Source organism: Dissoconium aciculare, assembly GCF_010015565.1.
Source record: "Dissoconium aciculare CBS 342.82 unplaced genomic scaffold K489scaffold_7, whole genome shotgun sequence".
NCBI classification, from domain to species: domain Eukaryota; kingdom Fungi; phylum Ascomycota; class Dothideomycetes; order Mycosphaerellales; family Dissoconiaceae; genus Dissoconium; species Dissoconium aciculare.
The window spans coordinates 540874-557203 of record NW_022984957.1 but is presented as its reverse complement, the minus strand read 5'-3'; the positions used below and the strand labels follow the sequence as shown (position 1 = coordinate 557203).

The 16330-nt window shown below is 51.2% G+C and overlaps 6 protein-coding genes across 6 annotated transcripts; 3 read left to right on the top strand and 3 right to left on the bottom strand.

Moving 5' to 3' along the window:
• Positions 1-54: 54 nt before the first annotated feature.
• Positions 55-653, top strand: K489DRAFT_320654 (NLI interacting factor; the record flags this gene model as incomplete). The annotated part of the gene is made up of 2 exons (XM_033601473.1): positions 55-129; positions 192-653. 2 exons carry the CDS (start codon positions 55-57, stop codon positions 651-653), a joined length of 537 nt encoding a protein of 178 aa, XP_033459136.1.
• An 867-nt stretch (positions 654-1520) lies between these two features.
• K489DRAFT_380837 (ferrochelatase-domain-containing protein) lies at positions 1521-3060 on the bottom strand. Its single transcript, XM_033604968.1, has one exon. The coding sequence runs from the start codon at positions 2959-2961 to the stop codon at positions 1669-1671; it is 1293 nt and encodes a 430-aa protein (XP_033459135.1). The 5' UTR covers positions 2962-3060; the 3' UTR covers positions 1521-1668.
• A 394-nt stretch (positions 3061-3454) lies between these two features.
• On the top strand, positions 3455-5458 carry K489DRAFT_370977 (Ku DNA-binding complex, Ku70 subunit; the record flags this gene model as incomplete). Its single annotated transcript, XM_033603203.1, has 1 exon — positions 3455-5458. The coding sequence occupies one exon, from the start codon at positions 3455-3457 to the stop codon at positions 5456-5458; it is 2004 nt and encodes a 667-aa protein (XP_033459134.1).
• Positions 5459-6013: 555 nt separating this feature from the next.
• Positions 6014-11364, bottom strand: K489DRAFT_320831 (uncharacterized protein; the record flags this gene model as incomplete). Its single annotated transcript, XM_033601493.1, has 6 exons — positions 6014-7865; positions 7926-9782; positions 10738-10823; positions 10880-11077; positions 11147-11229; positions 11283-11364. 6 exons carry the CDS (start codon positions 11362-11364, stop codon positions 6014-6016), a joined length of 4158 nt encoding a protein of 1385 aa, XP_033459133.1.
• K489DRAFT_380831 (uncharacterized protein) lies at positions 11147-11698 on the bottom strand. Its single transcript, XM_033604967.1, has one exon. The coding sequence runs from the start codon at positions 11581-11583 to the stop codon at positions 11383-11385; it is 201 nt and encodes a 66-aa protein (XP_033459132.1). The 5' UTR covers positions 11584-11698; the 3' UTR covers positions 11147-11382.
• Positions 11699-12331: 633 nt separating this feature from the next.
• On the top strand, positions 12332-16000 carry K489DRAFT_358036 (citron like protein; the record flags this gene model as incomplete). The annotated part of the gene is made up of 1 exon (XM_033602572.1): positions 12332-16000. One exon carries the CDS (start codon positions 12332-12334, stop codon positions 15998-16000), a length of 3669 nt encoding a protein of 1222 aa, XP_033459131.1.
• Between the last annotated feature and the right edge of the window lie 330 nt (positions 16001-16330).

The window sequence follows — 16330 nt, the reverse complement described above, 5'->3', positions numbered from 1 at the left end:
TCGGTCAACAGCCGCGAAGGTTCAGATTCCGTACAGAAATGGCTTCTTCCTCCAATGCGACCCGAACATCGAGGACGGAAGTGTTTGGTCCTCGATCTCGACGAAACACTCGTGCACAGCAGCTTCAAGGTAAGACATGCGATGAGATGGAGGATCGAAATTGAAGCGAGTGCTAACAGATCGACCTACAGATTCTTCATCAAGCCGACATGACGATCCCAGTGGAGATTGAAGGGCAGTACCACAACGTATACGTCATCAAGCGACCTGGTGTCGACAAGTTCCTCAAGCGTATGGGTGAAATCTACGAAGTCGTTGTTTTCACAGCTTCCGTCTCAAAGTACGGCGACCCGCTCCTCGATCAATTGGACATCCACAACGTCGTCCACCACCGTCTCTTCCGCGAGAGCTGCTACAACCACCAAGGAAATTACGTCAAAGATCTCAGCCAGGTCGGCCGTGATCTCAAGGAGACCATCATCATTGACAACTCGCCAACTAGCTACATTTTCCACCCACAGCACGCAGTCCCAATCAGCAGCTGGTTCAGTGATGCGCACGACAATGAGTTACTTGATCTGATTCCGGTCCTGGAAGACCTCGCAGGTTCCCAGGTACAGGATGTCAGTCTGGTGTTGGATGTGGCGCTATGAAAAATCCCCATTTCGTTTGTTTAACCCGCAAATAACCCCATGTTCGCGCTGTTTTCTCGCCGTCGTTTTCGCTGGCGCATAGCATGGGTTCCTGTTACATCTAGAGAAGAAGATCCTCCCATCCCCACCGCAAATCATTTGTTATCGTTGCTGTCTGTCCTCTGATTGGAGGGCGCGAATCTCGATTCAAGCGTTCGGCACCTTTCACCTAATGTTGTACAGACCTCGGCGCTGTGCTCAGGCAGCGTGTCCTGCGTGTTGGCACTCACATCCATTCCGCTGATTGTTGCCTTCTGCGCCATGTGGTCGCGCTTAAAGGTAGTGATTCTGCTACCTGTTGTGCAATTGGCAGTGGACCTGGAAAGTTAGAAGGTTGCATTGAGATGCGATCGGCTTCGGGCAGATGGAAAGGAAGAGTGGCAACATTCCAAAACCTTTGGAAACCCAGCATGGACCAGTTGATTCACAAGTACCGCCATCATCACCACTCATCTCTACCGCATCCATCGTGTCATCATCGCGATCACTGCGGCATTTATCCGCTGTCCACTGCTACCACCGCTATCATTAGTACATAAAGGGAGGAGTCTGATCATGGTACGATTAATTAGCTTTTCGCTGGACTCTCTCTGTGTGTATTTTCTTCTCTCACCTTCTCGCTTTTTCTTTGTAATAATGCAAGAAAAGAAAGTGCTGGCACCGACCTCACGTTCTCATTGGATTCGACATCTTTGTATGTGATGGTCAACGTGATTTCTGGTCTGGTGATGTTGGCGTATCGGTTCATAAAATCGCGCCCTGGTGTGTATATGCTGTCTCGCATAGTGTATGGATGTTGATGGAGCTGAATCAATTGCATGCCAAAATCGCAGTAAATCTCGAGTTCATAGACGGGTTGCTCGCAAATCTCTAAATTTCGATACTGTTACATATATACTCAAGCCCGCTACGGCCCAGATGCGCATTCGCTACGAGTCCAAAAAGAAAATCAATGGAAGTTATGGCTTGCAGTGGATCACAAAGTGACCGCTTCGTTAGCCTGCTTACCCTCGCCCATGAAGAAACGCTTCTGCTCCAGACATTTCTCGCTCTTGCATCCGGGGCATCTCAGACCCATCTGCTTACTGCAAATCTCTCCGGAGTTCAAGTGGGCCTTTGCTAAATCCGCCAAGCCCTGGATGAAGGTGGTGCTGCCATTGAGACTCTCCGCACGGCGCACTCGACCTTCTGCACCGAGCTCGTTGGCCTCGTGGATGACTTCCTGATCAATTTCAAACAGCGTTTCGATGTGGTCCGAGGTGAAGGCGATGGGGATCAGAACAATGTCTTTTTGTCCCTTCTTGATCAAATTAGGAACGGTGTCGGCGGTTTGGGCGCCGAGCCAGGCAGACGGGCCGACCTGTGATTGCCACACCAGTCGGTATGGGTTGCGATGGCCGAGCTTCTGTTGTACTGCCCAGACTGTGGCGGCGACCTCCGCCGGGTATGGGTCACCGCGGTTGACAACACTCATGGGAAGACTGTGAGCGCTGTATAGTAGCACCACACTATCGCGAATCTCCGGCGGGTAAGTGTCGAGCGCCTTGTTGATATTCTCGGCGAAGGCGTCGATAAGTCCTGCATGCGTGGGCCATCGATCGATAACACTCCATTCAATCGCGCCGTTTGCTTCTTCGGGTGTCATCTCGGGATTGCGCTGAGGAGTTTCCAATCGTGTCCTCCACTTCCATAGCTCATTCAGCGAACTGCCCGTTGTGCTACAGGAGTATTGCGGATATTGTGTGAAGGCCACAGCTCTACCACCTCGTCCTTTGCCGAAGCCATCCTCGAGCAGTTTGTTGTACATTTCCTCCGTCAATGGGTTGGCGTAGCGAAAGGCGACATATGGCTTGTGAGGCGCCGTCTCCGGATTGATCTTATCAAGAATCTTGCACATCTCAGCCGCTTGGTATTCACTCCACTTGCGAATGGGACTTCCACCACCAATTCCAGCGTATTGCTTCTGAATCTTTGGTGTTCGCCGCATGCTGATCAATGGTCCGAGAACGCCCTGCAATGGTCCCAATGGGATCAAATCGCCATCGGCAAACAGTCGCGAGAGAAAGCCTCCAACCTCATCGGTAGTCGCCGGCCCACCCATGTTCATGAAGACCATAGCAGTGGGCCCTTTCTTGCTGGTGGAGTTTTGAGTAACTGGTGGTACGACTGTGGCCATCGACCGCGCCAGGGCGGTCTTGGATTGTGTCTGGATGCATTGCGCAGACGTCGCCTGCTTTACGAGCGTGCGTAGAGGTTGTTTAGAAGCCATTGCTGCGGAGTACAACCTTGAGATCTCACAGTCTAAACGTAAGCTCAGTGGTGGATGAAGCAAGTCTTTCTTGGTCGCCAGCAAGACAAGATGCAGGGCCGTCGATTGTGCAATGTGCCAGCGAGTGGTAAAATACATTATTCAGCTTCTGACAGGCCGCAATTTGGACGGATCTAGCCGCATTCGATACGTCATCAGCAGCGGAGATCCTTCGCACGCGGCTCTAGACCGCCCGGGCGCGGAGAGGCTCGACTCCGACCAGGATCACGTGAAAAGGCGGCCCCTGCGCGACAAGGCAACAGGGAATTGCTGCCTAATTGCTTGCAGAGTGCTTGCTCGCTAGACGCGCATCACGAAGCCACTGCACGTCTGCCCTAGATCATTCATGTATGGCTATGCGCCACGACATCTCTGAACGATCACAACTGCTGCAGCTCGGAACACAACTTAGAACTAATGCTCGAAGGTCGTTATTCTTCTTACTGTAGTGGAGATGTCTGACGAATCGAGATACGGCCAACAGGAGGAGGAGGAAGAAGAAGAGGAAGAAGTCAATGAGACTGGCTACTTGGCCGTCAAAGATGCCGTCCTCTTTGCCATCGACGTCAGTCAGAGTATGCTCCAAAACCCCAAGGATGTTGATTCGAAGAAACCGGACGCTTCCCTTTCTCCAACGTTAGCAGCCCTGAAATGTGCTTATGCGTTGATGCAACAACGAATCATCAGCAATCCCAACGACATGATGGGTATCCTGTTGTTTGGAACGACCAAAAGCAAATTCCAAATGGGCGATCAAGAATCTGGAAGGACTGGGTTGCAATATCCACATTGTTACCTGCTTACAGATCTCGACGTTCCAGCGGCCGCTGACGTGAAACAATTAAGGACACTGGTTGAAGATGAAGAAGAAGCAGCCGCCTTGCTGCAAGCAAGCCAAGAAGAAGTCAGCATGGCTAACGTGCTCTTTTGCGCCAATCAGATTTTCACCACGAAGGCTCCCAATTTCTCCTCCCGAAGATTATTCTTGGTCACTGACAATGATTGTCCTCATGCCTCAAACCGCGAAGCAAGAAATAGTGCCGCAGTGCGGGCGAAAGACCTCTACGATCTCGGCGTTACGATCGAGCTATTTCCGATTTCGCACCCCAATCGAGGTTTCACCTTTGATCGCAGCAAATTCTACAATGACATCGTGTATTCTCTCACGCCTGAAGATCCAGATGCGCCGGCGCCGTTGACCCTTGATATCAAGCCCGCCAATTCAAATGGCAAGGATGGAATCAGTCTCCTACAGTCACTACTATCTTCCGTCCAATCACGCTCGACACCACGACGGGCTCTGTTCAGCAATGTACCTTTCGAGATTGGTCCTGGTCTGAAGATCAGCGTCAAAGGCTACATCCTGATGAAGAAGCAGGAGCCTAGACGCACGTCGTATGTCTACCTACCACCAGACAGCGAAAAGGCTCAGATTGCCATTGGGAGCACGACACTTATGGCCGAAGATACTGCTCGTTCAGTTGAAAAGGTCGAGGTGCGAAAAGCGTACAAATTTGGTGGCGAGACCATCTCATTTTCGCTAGAGGAGTTGGCCAAGATTAAGAGTTTTGGAGACCCGGTGCTTCGCATCATCGGGTTCAAGCCTCTTGCAGCACTGCCAACCTGGGCTGGTGTCAAGCAGTCCACATTTATCTTCCCGTCAGAGGAAGACTTCGTGGGCTCAACTCGAGTTTTTGCCGCCTTACATGCCAAGTTGCTCAAAGACCAGAAGATGGGCATAGCCTGGTTCATCGCTCGTCGAAATGCTGCGCCTGTCTTGGTTGCAGTAATTCCGGGTGCCGAAGTGCGGAATGAAGAGGGCGAACAGACGATGCCTCCTGGGCTATGGCTGAAGCATTTGCCTTTTGCAGATGACATCCGGGAGGCTCCTGAGACGAGCCTTGTCAGAGCTCCTGACTCCGTGGTTGATGCTATGCGAGTGATCGTTCAACAACTTCAGTTGCCCAAGGGCGCCTATGACCCTTTCAAATATCCGAACCCGAACCTTCAGTGGTTCTACAAGATACTACAAGCTTTAGCACTCGAGGAAGACCTGCCAGAACAACCCGATGATAAGACAATGCCAAAATTTAAGCAGATACATAAACGGGCTGGTGGTTATGTCGTCGAGTGGGGTGCCATCTTGGATGGCGAATTCGAAAATTGGCAACGCGACAATAAACGAGGCATTACGACTACCGCAACTGGTGGTGCAAAACGCGGATCGGCAGCACCAGCCGGCCCTCCTGGCACAAAGAAAATAAAAGATGAAGTCGATGCTGCAGACATCGATACTGCAATGCGCAATGCATACAAGCAAGACGCCATATCGTCGTTCAAGGTAGCAGATTTGAAAGCCTGGCTCGCAAGCAAGGGAGCCAGCAAGATTGCCAGCAAGAAGGCGGATCTGGTTGATGCTGTCACAGCATACTTTGAGCAGTCGATGGATCTGGATTGATCAAAATTATGATTGCTAATGAATGATGAACACAACTATACAATGCTTTAGTGGCTAGACAGCCGGAGCAATTGTCGGATGCCTGCATATTGTATGTGACGGCCTCAGATGACCGAGTCGAAGCGGCAACCCAAAGTTTGGGTCATTTCCAACCCCGAGTCGCTGCGAGAGTCGCTCGCAATTCTGAAGACTTCACACATTGGCAGCCTTCTACGAGAAAGTGCCAGAGGCTCAACACATACCGATAACATCTCGTTCAGATGGGTATTAAATGATTGCCAAGATATCCATCCCCTACGCAGCTGGGCGATTGGAGGGCAATATTGCGGATGCATACTTGTTAGAGAGTGTAGACTCGGGGATGAGACCGGCGCGTCTTTGACAGGCGTCGCTTCGCCAACCAAAACTGGACATGGTAGTGTGTATGATGAGTAGCTGAATGGTATTGGTAGTATGCTAAATCCCTGTGTTGATGTACGCCTTTATCTGTCGCCCCAAAGGCATTCACAAATCTGCGATCTTGCTCCGACCGTTACCGTTCCCCCCGAAGCTACTTCATCTAGCGGTTTGCATGGATCCTTCTGCCCTTGCGAATGGTGAAACAGGCGCAGGACGGCTCGGACTTGGCGGCACTTTGACACCGCCTCCACTCTCTGTTTCCATGAGTCGTAAACGATCGATCGCTTCCGACATCATCTGCTCGTCTTCACGTCTCCTCGGAACGACGACCTCTCCAGTATTCAATTCCATGGGCAGCACAACCTCATCCGCTCCTAGCGTCAGCTTGATGTCTTCTATCAACAGATCCATCGGGCAAATGTAAGTTCGACCTTTCTTCGCCGCCAGCACGTGCCCACATACTCTCCCGTCATCGTTGCTGACCACCCATGCTCCTGAGTCACCGCCCACTCCAAAATCGCCGGCCACTGTCCAACTAGCAGAGAAGGTATGGCGGCCATGGATCTTGACGAGCTCCATGGTGCTAGAAATCATACCGCTGCCAAGGCCGCTGGTCCTGCCTCGACAATGAACCTTGACGCATGCAAGGTCGGTGCTGCTGCGGATGGCTCCTGGGAAGGAATCACCCGTACGACGGTTACTTCTTGCGCAGAACTTGGACCCTCCGCGTACAGCGTTGGCATGATAGGTCCTTGGTGGTAGAAGCTCAAACAGAGCCCAGTCAATCTCTTGCGGCAGCGACTGGCTGATGCTTTTGAATCCACCTTCGAAAGACTTCACCGTCCGACGTAGTCCAGACGATGCATGAACCTGGCCGAATTTGTAGGAAAGCAAGTGGTCCTCGTCAATACCTGAGTCAGAATCAGAATCACTTTCGTCGACGTGCAGGTCAAGATCAATGGCATCGTCCAGAGCAGGCTGCGTGATGATGATCTCCTCGAAGTCTCCTGGCATGATACCTGGGGCATCTCCCGCAGCATCGCTCATCGGCTCCGCAGAATCATCATCATCCATGAAAACAGATGGTGGTCGCACGGTGCTTTGGTCGTCATCTTCCGAAATCATGTCGTCGTTATCCTCGATAAGGCTTGATGTTTCAGATTCGTCATCATCCATCGCCTCATCCGGCTGAGCCGGAACCTCTTCATCATCATCAAGCTCGAGCATGTGATGAACACTCATGCCGTAAGGCTTCCTGTCGACAAGTATGATCCCTCCAAAAGATGCAGGTGGTAAATGCTCATCATCCCTATAGGCTCCGATGGATGCACCACACATCGGACGCTCCTGGTAGTCGGGATTTGCAGCAACGGGTACATCTGGATCACGCATAGCTGCTACACTCCTTCGTGCGTGAGATGAGAAAGGATCACGTTTTGGTCCTCGACATCGTCGGACATCCTCTTTCTTCACACGGACGTCAAAGGTGCTTGAATCGTATTTGAAGTGCCTTTTGAGAATGTTCTTAACCTTGGCGGTCGAGGTACATCCAACGATGAATGTAGGCCGCGCTGTCGTAGGCGTCGTGCCGTATGCCACAAGGCGGATCGAACTTGACTCCAGTGAGCCTCGAAGTGCTCTCTCAACTAATGATTGCAATTGGAAACAAGCATTGCTTTGCCAGTGCTCTAGTATTTCAGGGGCTAATGGAATCTCGGGAAATTCATAGCGCTTCTCGCGTGGGCTTGTAGCGGCATCGCTATGTCGGGCTCGAGTGCGAGGCATCATCCCTGGTCCAGCGCCTATTTGTAATGTGGCTTTCCTAGAAGCTTGACGTGCCCGCCATAGCTGTTGTATAAAAATTATGCGTCGTTTGAAGTCCCGCGTGGAGGGCGTCGTCGTGAGATGGAACCGCGCGGGCGTGGCTCCATCCATTGTTCTCTGTTGCTGTGAGACTGGCGGTGGCGTCATCAGAGCTTCGGACATTGTGCGATGCGCATGAGTTGCGCTCGTTTTTGATGCCATCGGAAAGGATTGTGTCCTAGAAATATCGCGAGAACTTAGAGACGGTGGTGCGGAGGTTCTGGGATCGGCCCATGTAGTCGTTCTGGTGTTGTGATCGATGTAAAAAGTCCGTCCGTCCGCTGTAGTCTTCTCCTCCCAACCAACGGCGAGTTCGCCATACTGCTGCTGCTGCTGCTGTGGTGGCGGCGTGAAGGGCTGCTCGGAAGCTGTAGTGGAAAGTGTCTCGTGCCCAGCCTCAAAGGCTGCCACCGGAACGAGTTCTGAAGAGGAACCGATCTCATCAATCAGAACGCATCGCCGCAAATACTGGAGCAAGACACCATAAACGCCCTCAACAGCCAGCTTTGATCCTTTCGGATTGTCAGAAAGGGCCAGACACTCTGCCACCGCCTGTTGGTATGCGGTGCCACATTTGGCGGCAAGCTTGGGGATCCATATTTTCTCGACACGGAGCTTGAAATCAGCAACACTGTAGCGCTGCTTATACAAATCTCCAATGGGCATCCAGAGGCCGATCTCGAGCAGGATCAGACCCAGACCATAAAGATCAAATTGGAAGTCTGCCTGAAAGTCTCGATCGGTGTAGGTTGGAATATCCAAGGGATGTTTGTATATGTTCACTCCCTCGTCGGCTCTAGGCCCTTCAACGGTGCATTTGGAGAACAAATCAAATGATGTCCACACGGGTGCACGTAGTGCATCGAACCTGGTTGTGCCTGTATCGTTAGCGCTAGTTGCAAAAACGATACTGCTGCTGTTGATATTGCAGTGCGCAATTTCTCGATTGTGAAGCGAGTATAATTGTTCCACCAGACGCAGAGCCATTCGGAATCTGTCTTCAAGAGCTGGAGTGGTCGATTCATTGTTTGTTGTTTGTGCCTTGTTCGTGCGTTGCACCATTCGGAGCAGACTGAGCGGAACGCCAAGATTGGGTTCCAGTCCTGCTTCGAGTTGCCTCCGGATAGAATTAGGAAGCTCATAAATGAGGCCGATTCGAGGTTGTATTGGATCTTCGAAATAACCCAGTAGGCTGAATGCGGGTCGATTGTCCGGCCGAACGTATGAAAGTAGAGGCGCCAATGCCTCAAGTCGCTCAAGAGGTGGGGGAACTCCCGTATCACGATACGCAGGATCAAATTGTGCATACTCTACCAAAACTGCGGCTTGCCGTGGACCATCGCCGAGTCGCATCTGAATACCCTTAGGAGCATCATTGAGCTCAATCTGAGCGATCAAACGAGTCGTAGACGGGACTCCTAGAGCTTCGTACGGAGGTGGCGATGAACCGACCGGTAAGTAAAGTGCCGCTGGCTCGATTTTAGGAGGGAGACGTGATAAGCCTGTGTATGATGGCAGGAGTGGCTCCTGGAAAGCAGGGTTAAGCGAACGTTTCTCTGAACCGAAACCACTTTCAGGACCGCTGGTGGCTTTTCGTTTCAAGGAAAATTCTCCTGCTCCTGACTTCTCTGCAGGATATGTATGGATTGTTGAACTGTCAAATCGAGGATGTTCGCCGCGTGCCAGGGCACGTCGCGAGTCGGACAAGTCGTACAAGATGTCAATAGATGTCGTGAGATCGCGGAGTAGGTCCTCGTAACGTGTTTCATCAAAATCGACAGGTGCAAGCAGTTTGACACCATCCTTGTTGGAAGCACCAGGTAAACTTGCTCTGCGAATTCTCTCCGCTTCCTCCGTCACTTCTTTGATATTGCGGAGAACGCTATCGACAGTTTCTGTGAGACCCGCTCGGGCAACAGACTCGTCGATGTTACCATCGGGTCCCTTCCCATCATCGCTCCATGCCAATCCCCACGCAATTAATCGATCTTTTTGAATCCGATATTTTCGGTGGAGATCGCCAAATTGTGGGCTGAGAGTCGGTTGAAGCTCTGTAAGGGCGCTCTTCTTGACATCCGAATAGAGTTGGGTTAAGTGACTTGTCCGGTTGTGGATCCCCTGCATACGATAGGAATCCATCGCGATGCTGGCAAATTGTTCATTTAGTTTGGAATATCGATGTTGCTACGTTCGCTATTGAATCCATGGATGTTCTTGGAAAGGCTGTTGGAGGTTGGTCATACCATGAGCGAAACTCTACAGTGATTCTAGGACAAATATCGAACTGGGACGAATTTGGGGATATTCATGTCATGTCAATGTTACAGCATGACACCAGTAGCCTAGCCTAGTCTCAGCGAATGCTGTTGCCTTGTCGGGTGGCTGACTTTTAAAGGTTGCGCCAATCAGAAACCCTGCAGCCTTGAATTTGCGACACAGCCACGTTGATTTAGCACAGCTAAATCGATTCCAGGACAACATCACGATATACACAAGACATGAATACGCAGCAACACAAAATTCACACAACATTCACACTGTATAACTCTGCGCCAAAAATGAATGCCTGTATCTTGAAACCCGCGCAAATCCCTGCACATGAATGTATTCGTTTCGGTGAGCAGTTATCGGAAGGTTGCGCCCAGGGGCTTCATGACAGAAATCTATGTAGTGGTGGTCGTCGCTGCGCCACTGATGTTTGCCTTGCTTGTATTAAAAAGCAGGGACTTCAGAGTACACGCGTTCAAAGCCGACAAGCACCAGGCTTCGATGATGCAGTCGCCGCATGGTTCATCAAGACCGATGAGACGTTCAGGGCCTTCCAAGGGCAATTCTGCGAATGCTGCGCGCAAACCGGACTTGAAATCAAAGACCTTGAAGACTCGTGGTATATGTAGTACAGTGAATGCAAAAATTCCGCTTTATCCCGAAGCTCTCGTGTTGAGAATTAATGAAACAATCAGCCTGCACGATGCGTTAGTGCATTGCATTATCGTCACAACTGCTCATTTACTCACCCATAAAGACCAAGAACTTCGCCGAAAATAAGAATGAGAACCATGCCCACGAAGATTCGAGATTGTTGCATGTATGCACGTACACCCTGTAGAATTTTGTTGTCAGATAGCCCACCGTTTCAAGTCAAGGGGAGAAACTTACAGAGTCGCCCACGATACCTATGGCGTAGCCAGCAGCAACTCCAGTCAAGCCCACCGATAGACCACACGCTAGATGCATGAAGCCGTGGAACAAGCTATAGTCTCCCTCTGGTGGTGGTTTCATGTTACCGGCGATGAGGACTGCCACCACCAGTGCGTAGACCGCAATAATACCAGACATGACGACAGGAATCAACGACTGGTTCATTGCCAATATTAGCTATTGTCCTCCCACGTCTTTCAATCTCGTCTTTCAGTGAAAATGTACCTTCATGATAAGGTCTGGTCTGAATGTGCCGACGTTCGCAATACCGATGCCTGACTTCGCTGTGCCGTATGCCGCACCGACACCTGCTCATGTTTTAGCCTCTTGTGCTGTTAATGCTGATTGACGACCTGCGTACATCCGAATATCATGGCGAATGCCACGCCAGCCATTCCCAGAAAAGGCGCAAACTTCGGGGTCAATTGTGATTCGAACGACATGTTGGCTGTGGTGGAGCGCTATAGATGGCGAGGTGTGGAGCACTGCACTTTGTAGGCTTTTGTGTAAGGGCCAGAGATGTCGTTTGTTCGAATGGCGACCGTTGCCGATGTGTCCTCCCCTTCACGAGGCTCAGGTGTCCGAGAGGGTTGATCTGGAGATACATACGGCGGTAATGACGGAGCTTCACGCGGGATCACGTGAGTTTGCTGCGGACTCATCGGCGTTTAGGGCAGCCCTGAAGAAACAACAAACGTGAGATGTAATCGGTGTTCTCTTTCGGCAATGACGAGAGAATCTCGATGCAATATCGACAACTCTGCATGTGTAGTCACATAGAGAGGTGTGCTCAGCAGGTCGGATTTCGAGGAAACGAATGTCGCCGTCAATGTCCGAGCTGTACTTTCCCTGTGAAGTCGTCCAACGACCAACCTATGCTGCACTCCCAGCGAGACGAAATGGTATCCCGTACACAGCCCGGTTCTGCTCTACCATCTCGCGTGGAAGAACTGATGCTTGATGGACAGTTTCTATCGGGCTTGGCAGTGCAGGGTGGAGCGTAAGAAGTCAAGTACAGTACCTGGGGTCAGTGTACGCGGGCCACTCGAGAGCAAGTTGGCCAGGGTTTCTGCAAACCACCACCACCACTACCACCAACACCACCCATCTACACTGACTGGCATCCAATTTGATCTACTCTCCCTTTTCTTTAATACGTCTCGGACATCTTTGGTCTTCCCGTTTGACCGATTTCTCTTGCCAGAGCCCCGTGAACGGCACGAGCTAGTGTGCTGGGTAGCGTCCGTATTGCTTTTGCCTGTGCAGGCTCTTTTCATCACTTCGCCTCTGGACCTCCGAGTTCGATAGCAGCTGGGAACTAGCTTGGACGCAGAAAATCAAAGGGCGGCGACCCAAGGAAAGGACGGATGCCTGCCGAGGGTTGTGCTGCCATCGGCTAAGGATCTCTACATGGCTCAATACCAGGCTCAGCAGGGTCGCGATTACAATCGTGGGGCGCCTCAGAACTTTGGGTCTGCTTCGAGCGCACAACGAGATGCGGCATTCTCCAATATCTTCGGGGGAGCGCCTCCTCCGGGTCGCAGTCAAACGATGACCAGCGCAACCGCTCCACCATCCGATAGAGCCATGTCGATGTCGAATGCCACATCGCAATACATGCAGCGTCCTCCTCCAGTACGACCCGGACAACAGCCGCAAGGAGGCTATCCTCCAGGGCCGGGCGCATATGAAGGGCCGCCGCAGATTCCATATCAAAATGGACCACAGCCGTCACCTCGACGAGCTGTACCTCAAGCTCTCCCACCTCCAGTAAGGCCGGATCGCGTGCCGTATGGCCAACCACAACGCCTTGATATTCGTGGACCTCCTTCGACTGGACAATACAATCGATCATTCACACAACGTCCTTATGGGCAGCCCGGTCCAGCACTGAACAATGATGCGTACAGGACGCAATCCCTGGCAAGCGTACCACGGCCGATGTATCAGCCACCTGGAGGCAATTACACAGTTGCGTCGGCTCAGACCTTTCGACAACAGCCGTATATGAATCAGCAGCCAGCGAGAACCACCGCTCAAGGTCGTGCTATTCCCGATCGTTCCGTAGACGAGAGGACAATGTCCATGACGTCTTACGGTAGGGAAGCAGACAGTACGCAGACTATGAGTGGCAGAGTCATTCCTGGCAGGAGGAGGGAATCAAGTGATACTGTAGGCAGCGAACACATGGCCCCGAATGGTTATGCGCCTGATCGGACATCAAACGGACCTCTGATGAATGGAAGACACGCCAGCGCCGGCAATCATGTTGCCTCAGGATCACGAACCATGTCAATGGCTTCCACCATTACGCCCCATACAGACTATCAATCGCCGCGCCCGTCTGCAAGTATTACGCAGCGGTCGAATAGTCAGATGACATCGAGCAGCACAATGGTCGCACAAAAGCGCCCTTCACTGGTTTACGGTGCCCTGCTATCGAATGTAGCAGCAGCATTCCGAGAACGCGTGGCGGTCAGCGACAAGGAGAAAGATGGGTTGATGTATTCCGACGCATTCAGTGGTTATGAGGCAGTTGAACTAATTGCCTACATCATTCGAACTTCCGATCGCAATCTTGCTCTGCTTCTCGGGCGATCCCTGGATGCTCAGAAATTTTTCCATGAAGTCACCTATGCGCACCGCCTGCGCGATTCACCGAATGAGGTTTATGAGTTCAAAAAAACCATGAACGAGGAGCCGCTGGAGGTCAATGGTGTCTTTACTCTGCTGACCGAATGCTACTCTCCGACGTGTAATCGAGACAATTTGTGCTATTCTATTGCCTGCCCGCGGCGCTTGGAGCAACAACAGCGACTGAATATGAAAGTGTCGCCGGGCTTGAAGCGCGAGACTTCTAGGTCAAGTCTACACGATGAGTTCGAGAACGAACAAAAGCTATGGATCAATACAGTTTCAAAGGAGGTGTCTGATAGTGTCAGCGACAAAGAGAAGAAGCGCCAGGAAGTTATTTCAGAAATCATGTATACCGAGCGTGATTTCGTGAAGGATTTAGAATACCTCCGGGACTTTTGGATCAAGCCGCTGCGGTCGCCGGAGGTCTCGCCAATACCTGAACATCGCCGCGAAAAGTTCATTCGCACGGTATTTTCGAATTGTCAAGAAGTCCACAGCGTAAATTCGCGCATGGCAAGCGCCTTGACTCGCAGGCAACAACAGAACCCTGTCGTGCGCAACGTGGGCGACATCTTCTTGGAATACGTGCCACAGTTCAACCCTTTCATCAAGTATGGAGCCAACCAATTATTTGGCAAGTTTGAATTCGAGCGCGAGAAAGGCTCGAATCCTGCATTCGCGAAGTTCACCGAAGAGACCGAACGTCTGAAGGAATCACGAAAGCTTGAATTGAATGGTTACTTGACCAAGCCTACTACTCGTCTCGCTCGATACCCATTGCTCTTGGAGAACGTCCTGAAGTTTACGGACGAGAACAATCCAGACATGACAGATATTCCCAAAGCCGTCAAGCAGATCAGGTCATTCTTGAGTGCAGTAAATGAAGAGTCAGGGAAGGCCGAAAATCATTTCAATCTCATCAACCTCAACACGCAACTAAAATGGGGGACCATTCCCCACATGGATTTGAAACTGACGGACGAATCCAGGCAGCTGATCTTCAAGAGTAGCTTGAAGAAGACCCTAACAAGCGAACAAGCTGATATAACGGCATACCTTTTCGACCACGCCGTGCTCATCGTTCGCGTCAAGACGGTGAACAAACGGGAAGAGATCCGTGTCTATCGCAAACCAATACCGTTGGAACTCCTGCAGATTAAAGAAATGGACCATGTTCTGCCGCGCATGGCCATCGCGAAACGGCCATCGTCCAGCATGGTTCCAGGCCTTGGAAGAGCAGCAGCAAAGCCAAGCGTCGCTGAGCAGGGATATCCGATCACATTCAAATCGCTTGGCAAAGGCGGTTATGAATTGACACTCTTTTGTACGACACAGATACAACGAGAAAAGTGGATGGAGCACATCATGACTCAGAAGGAGAAGCTGTCGGAACGCCGTAACATTTTTGCCATGTACAAGCTGAACGAAGGCTTTTTCAATGCAGTCAACCGAGTCAATTGTTGTCGGCCGATCGACGGCGGCAGGAAGATGGTCATTGGTACAGATCTGGGGGTGTATGTTTCAGACCGCAAACCCAAAGACGCGTCCCATAAGCCACGACGGATGCTTGACATTCGACTTGTTGCACAATTGGAAGTTCTTGAACAGCATCAAATTCTGGTTGTTCTCGCAGACAAAGCCGTGTATACATATCCTCTCGAAGCATTGGAAGACGAAGGTGCAGCTGCTCCATCCAAGCGTGGCAGAAGGATTTGTCACGCAAATTACATCAACGCTGGCATGTGCAATGGTCAGACTGTGGTCTGCTGCGTGAAATCTTCGTCGCTATCATCAACGGTCAAAGTCTTCGAACCGATGGACTCTATGACCAAGGGCAAGAAGAAATCGGGGCTCGCCAAGATGCTCGCAAGCGGGCAAGAAGTACTCAAGCCATACAAGGAATTCTACATACCCATGGAAAGCAATAGCGTCCACTTCTTACGCAGCAAACTCTGTGTGGGAGGTGCCAAGGGCTTCGAAATTGTTTCGCTCGAAACACTGGAGACACAATCCTTGCTCGACCAGGCCGATACTACCCTCGACTTTGTAGCTCGCAAGGAGAACGTCAAGCCCATCTACATTGAGCGGAACACATCTGAATTCCTGCTCTGCTACAACGACTTCACATTCTATGTCGACAAGCACGGCTGGCGAGCACGCGGCGAATGGATCATCCTCTGGGAAGGATCGCCTAACGCCTTCGCCACGTGGGGAGAGAAGTACATTCTGGCTTTCGAGCCCGAATTCATCGAGATCCGACGGACCGACTTCGGCGGCTTAGTATGCATCCAGACTCACAAGAACTTGCGATTCCTGCACCAGAGCACGCGAGAAATTCTGTTCGTGTACGAAGATGAACTAGGCGACGATGTGATCGCGTGTCTGGATTTCTGGGGCCGGCCGAGCTCCCCGCAGCCATTTGGCGCTCAGCCTACGACTTGAGTGACGAGATGACGAAACGATCGGTGCTCCGAGATGAATGGATGTGGTGATGAGCGATACCACAGCCTTTTTGCCCGATATGCTTGCGAATCCGACGATGCATGTAGATAGGCGGCGTCTTCAGGAGGGACATAATGGAACTGTGGTGGAAGGGGGACTCTTTTTTACTTCTGCTAATCTTCTGTACCTTTCTGCTCCGCGCACGGGAACGCCTTTTTGTGTGATGTCAGAATTAATTACTTTAAATCTTGCACCCAGGGAGTTTCAGCTTTTGATTCACGCGCACATGTTGCAAAGGCTACGAATATTGTGTTTGTCAACGAATTATCA

Excerpts from the sequence above, each read along its gene's own strand:
- K489DRAFT_380831 (XM_033604967.1), bottom strand. The coding sequence starts at position 11,583 with ATGAGTCCGCAGCAAACTCACGTGATCCCGCGTGAAGCTCCGTCATTA.
- K489DRAFT_380837 (XM_033604968.1), bottom strand. The coding sequence starts at position 2,961 with ATGGCTTCTAAACAACCTCTACGCACGCTCGTAAAGCAGGCGACGTCT.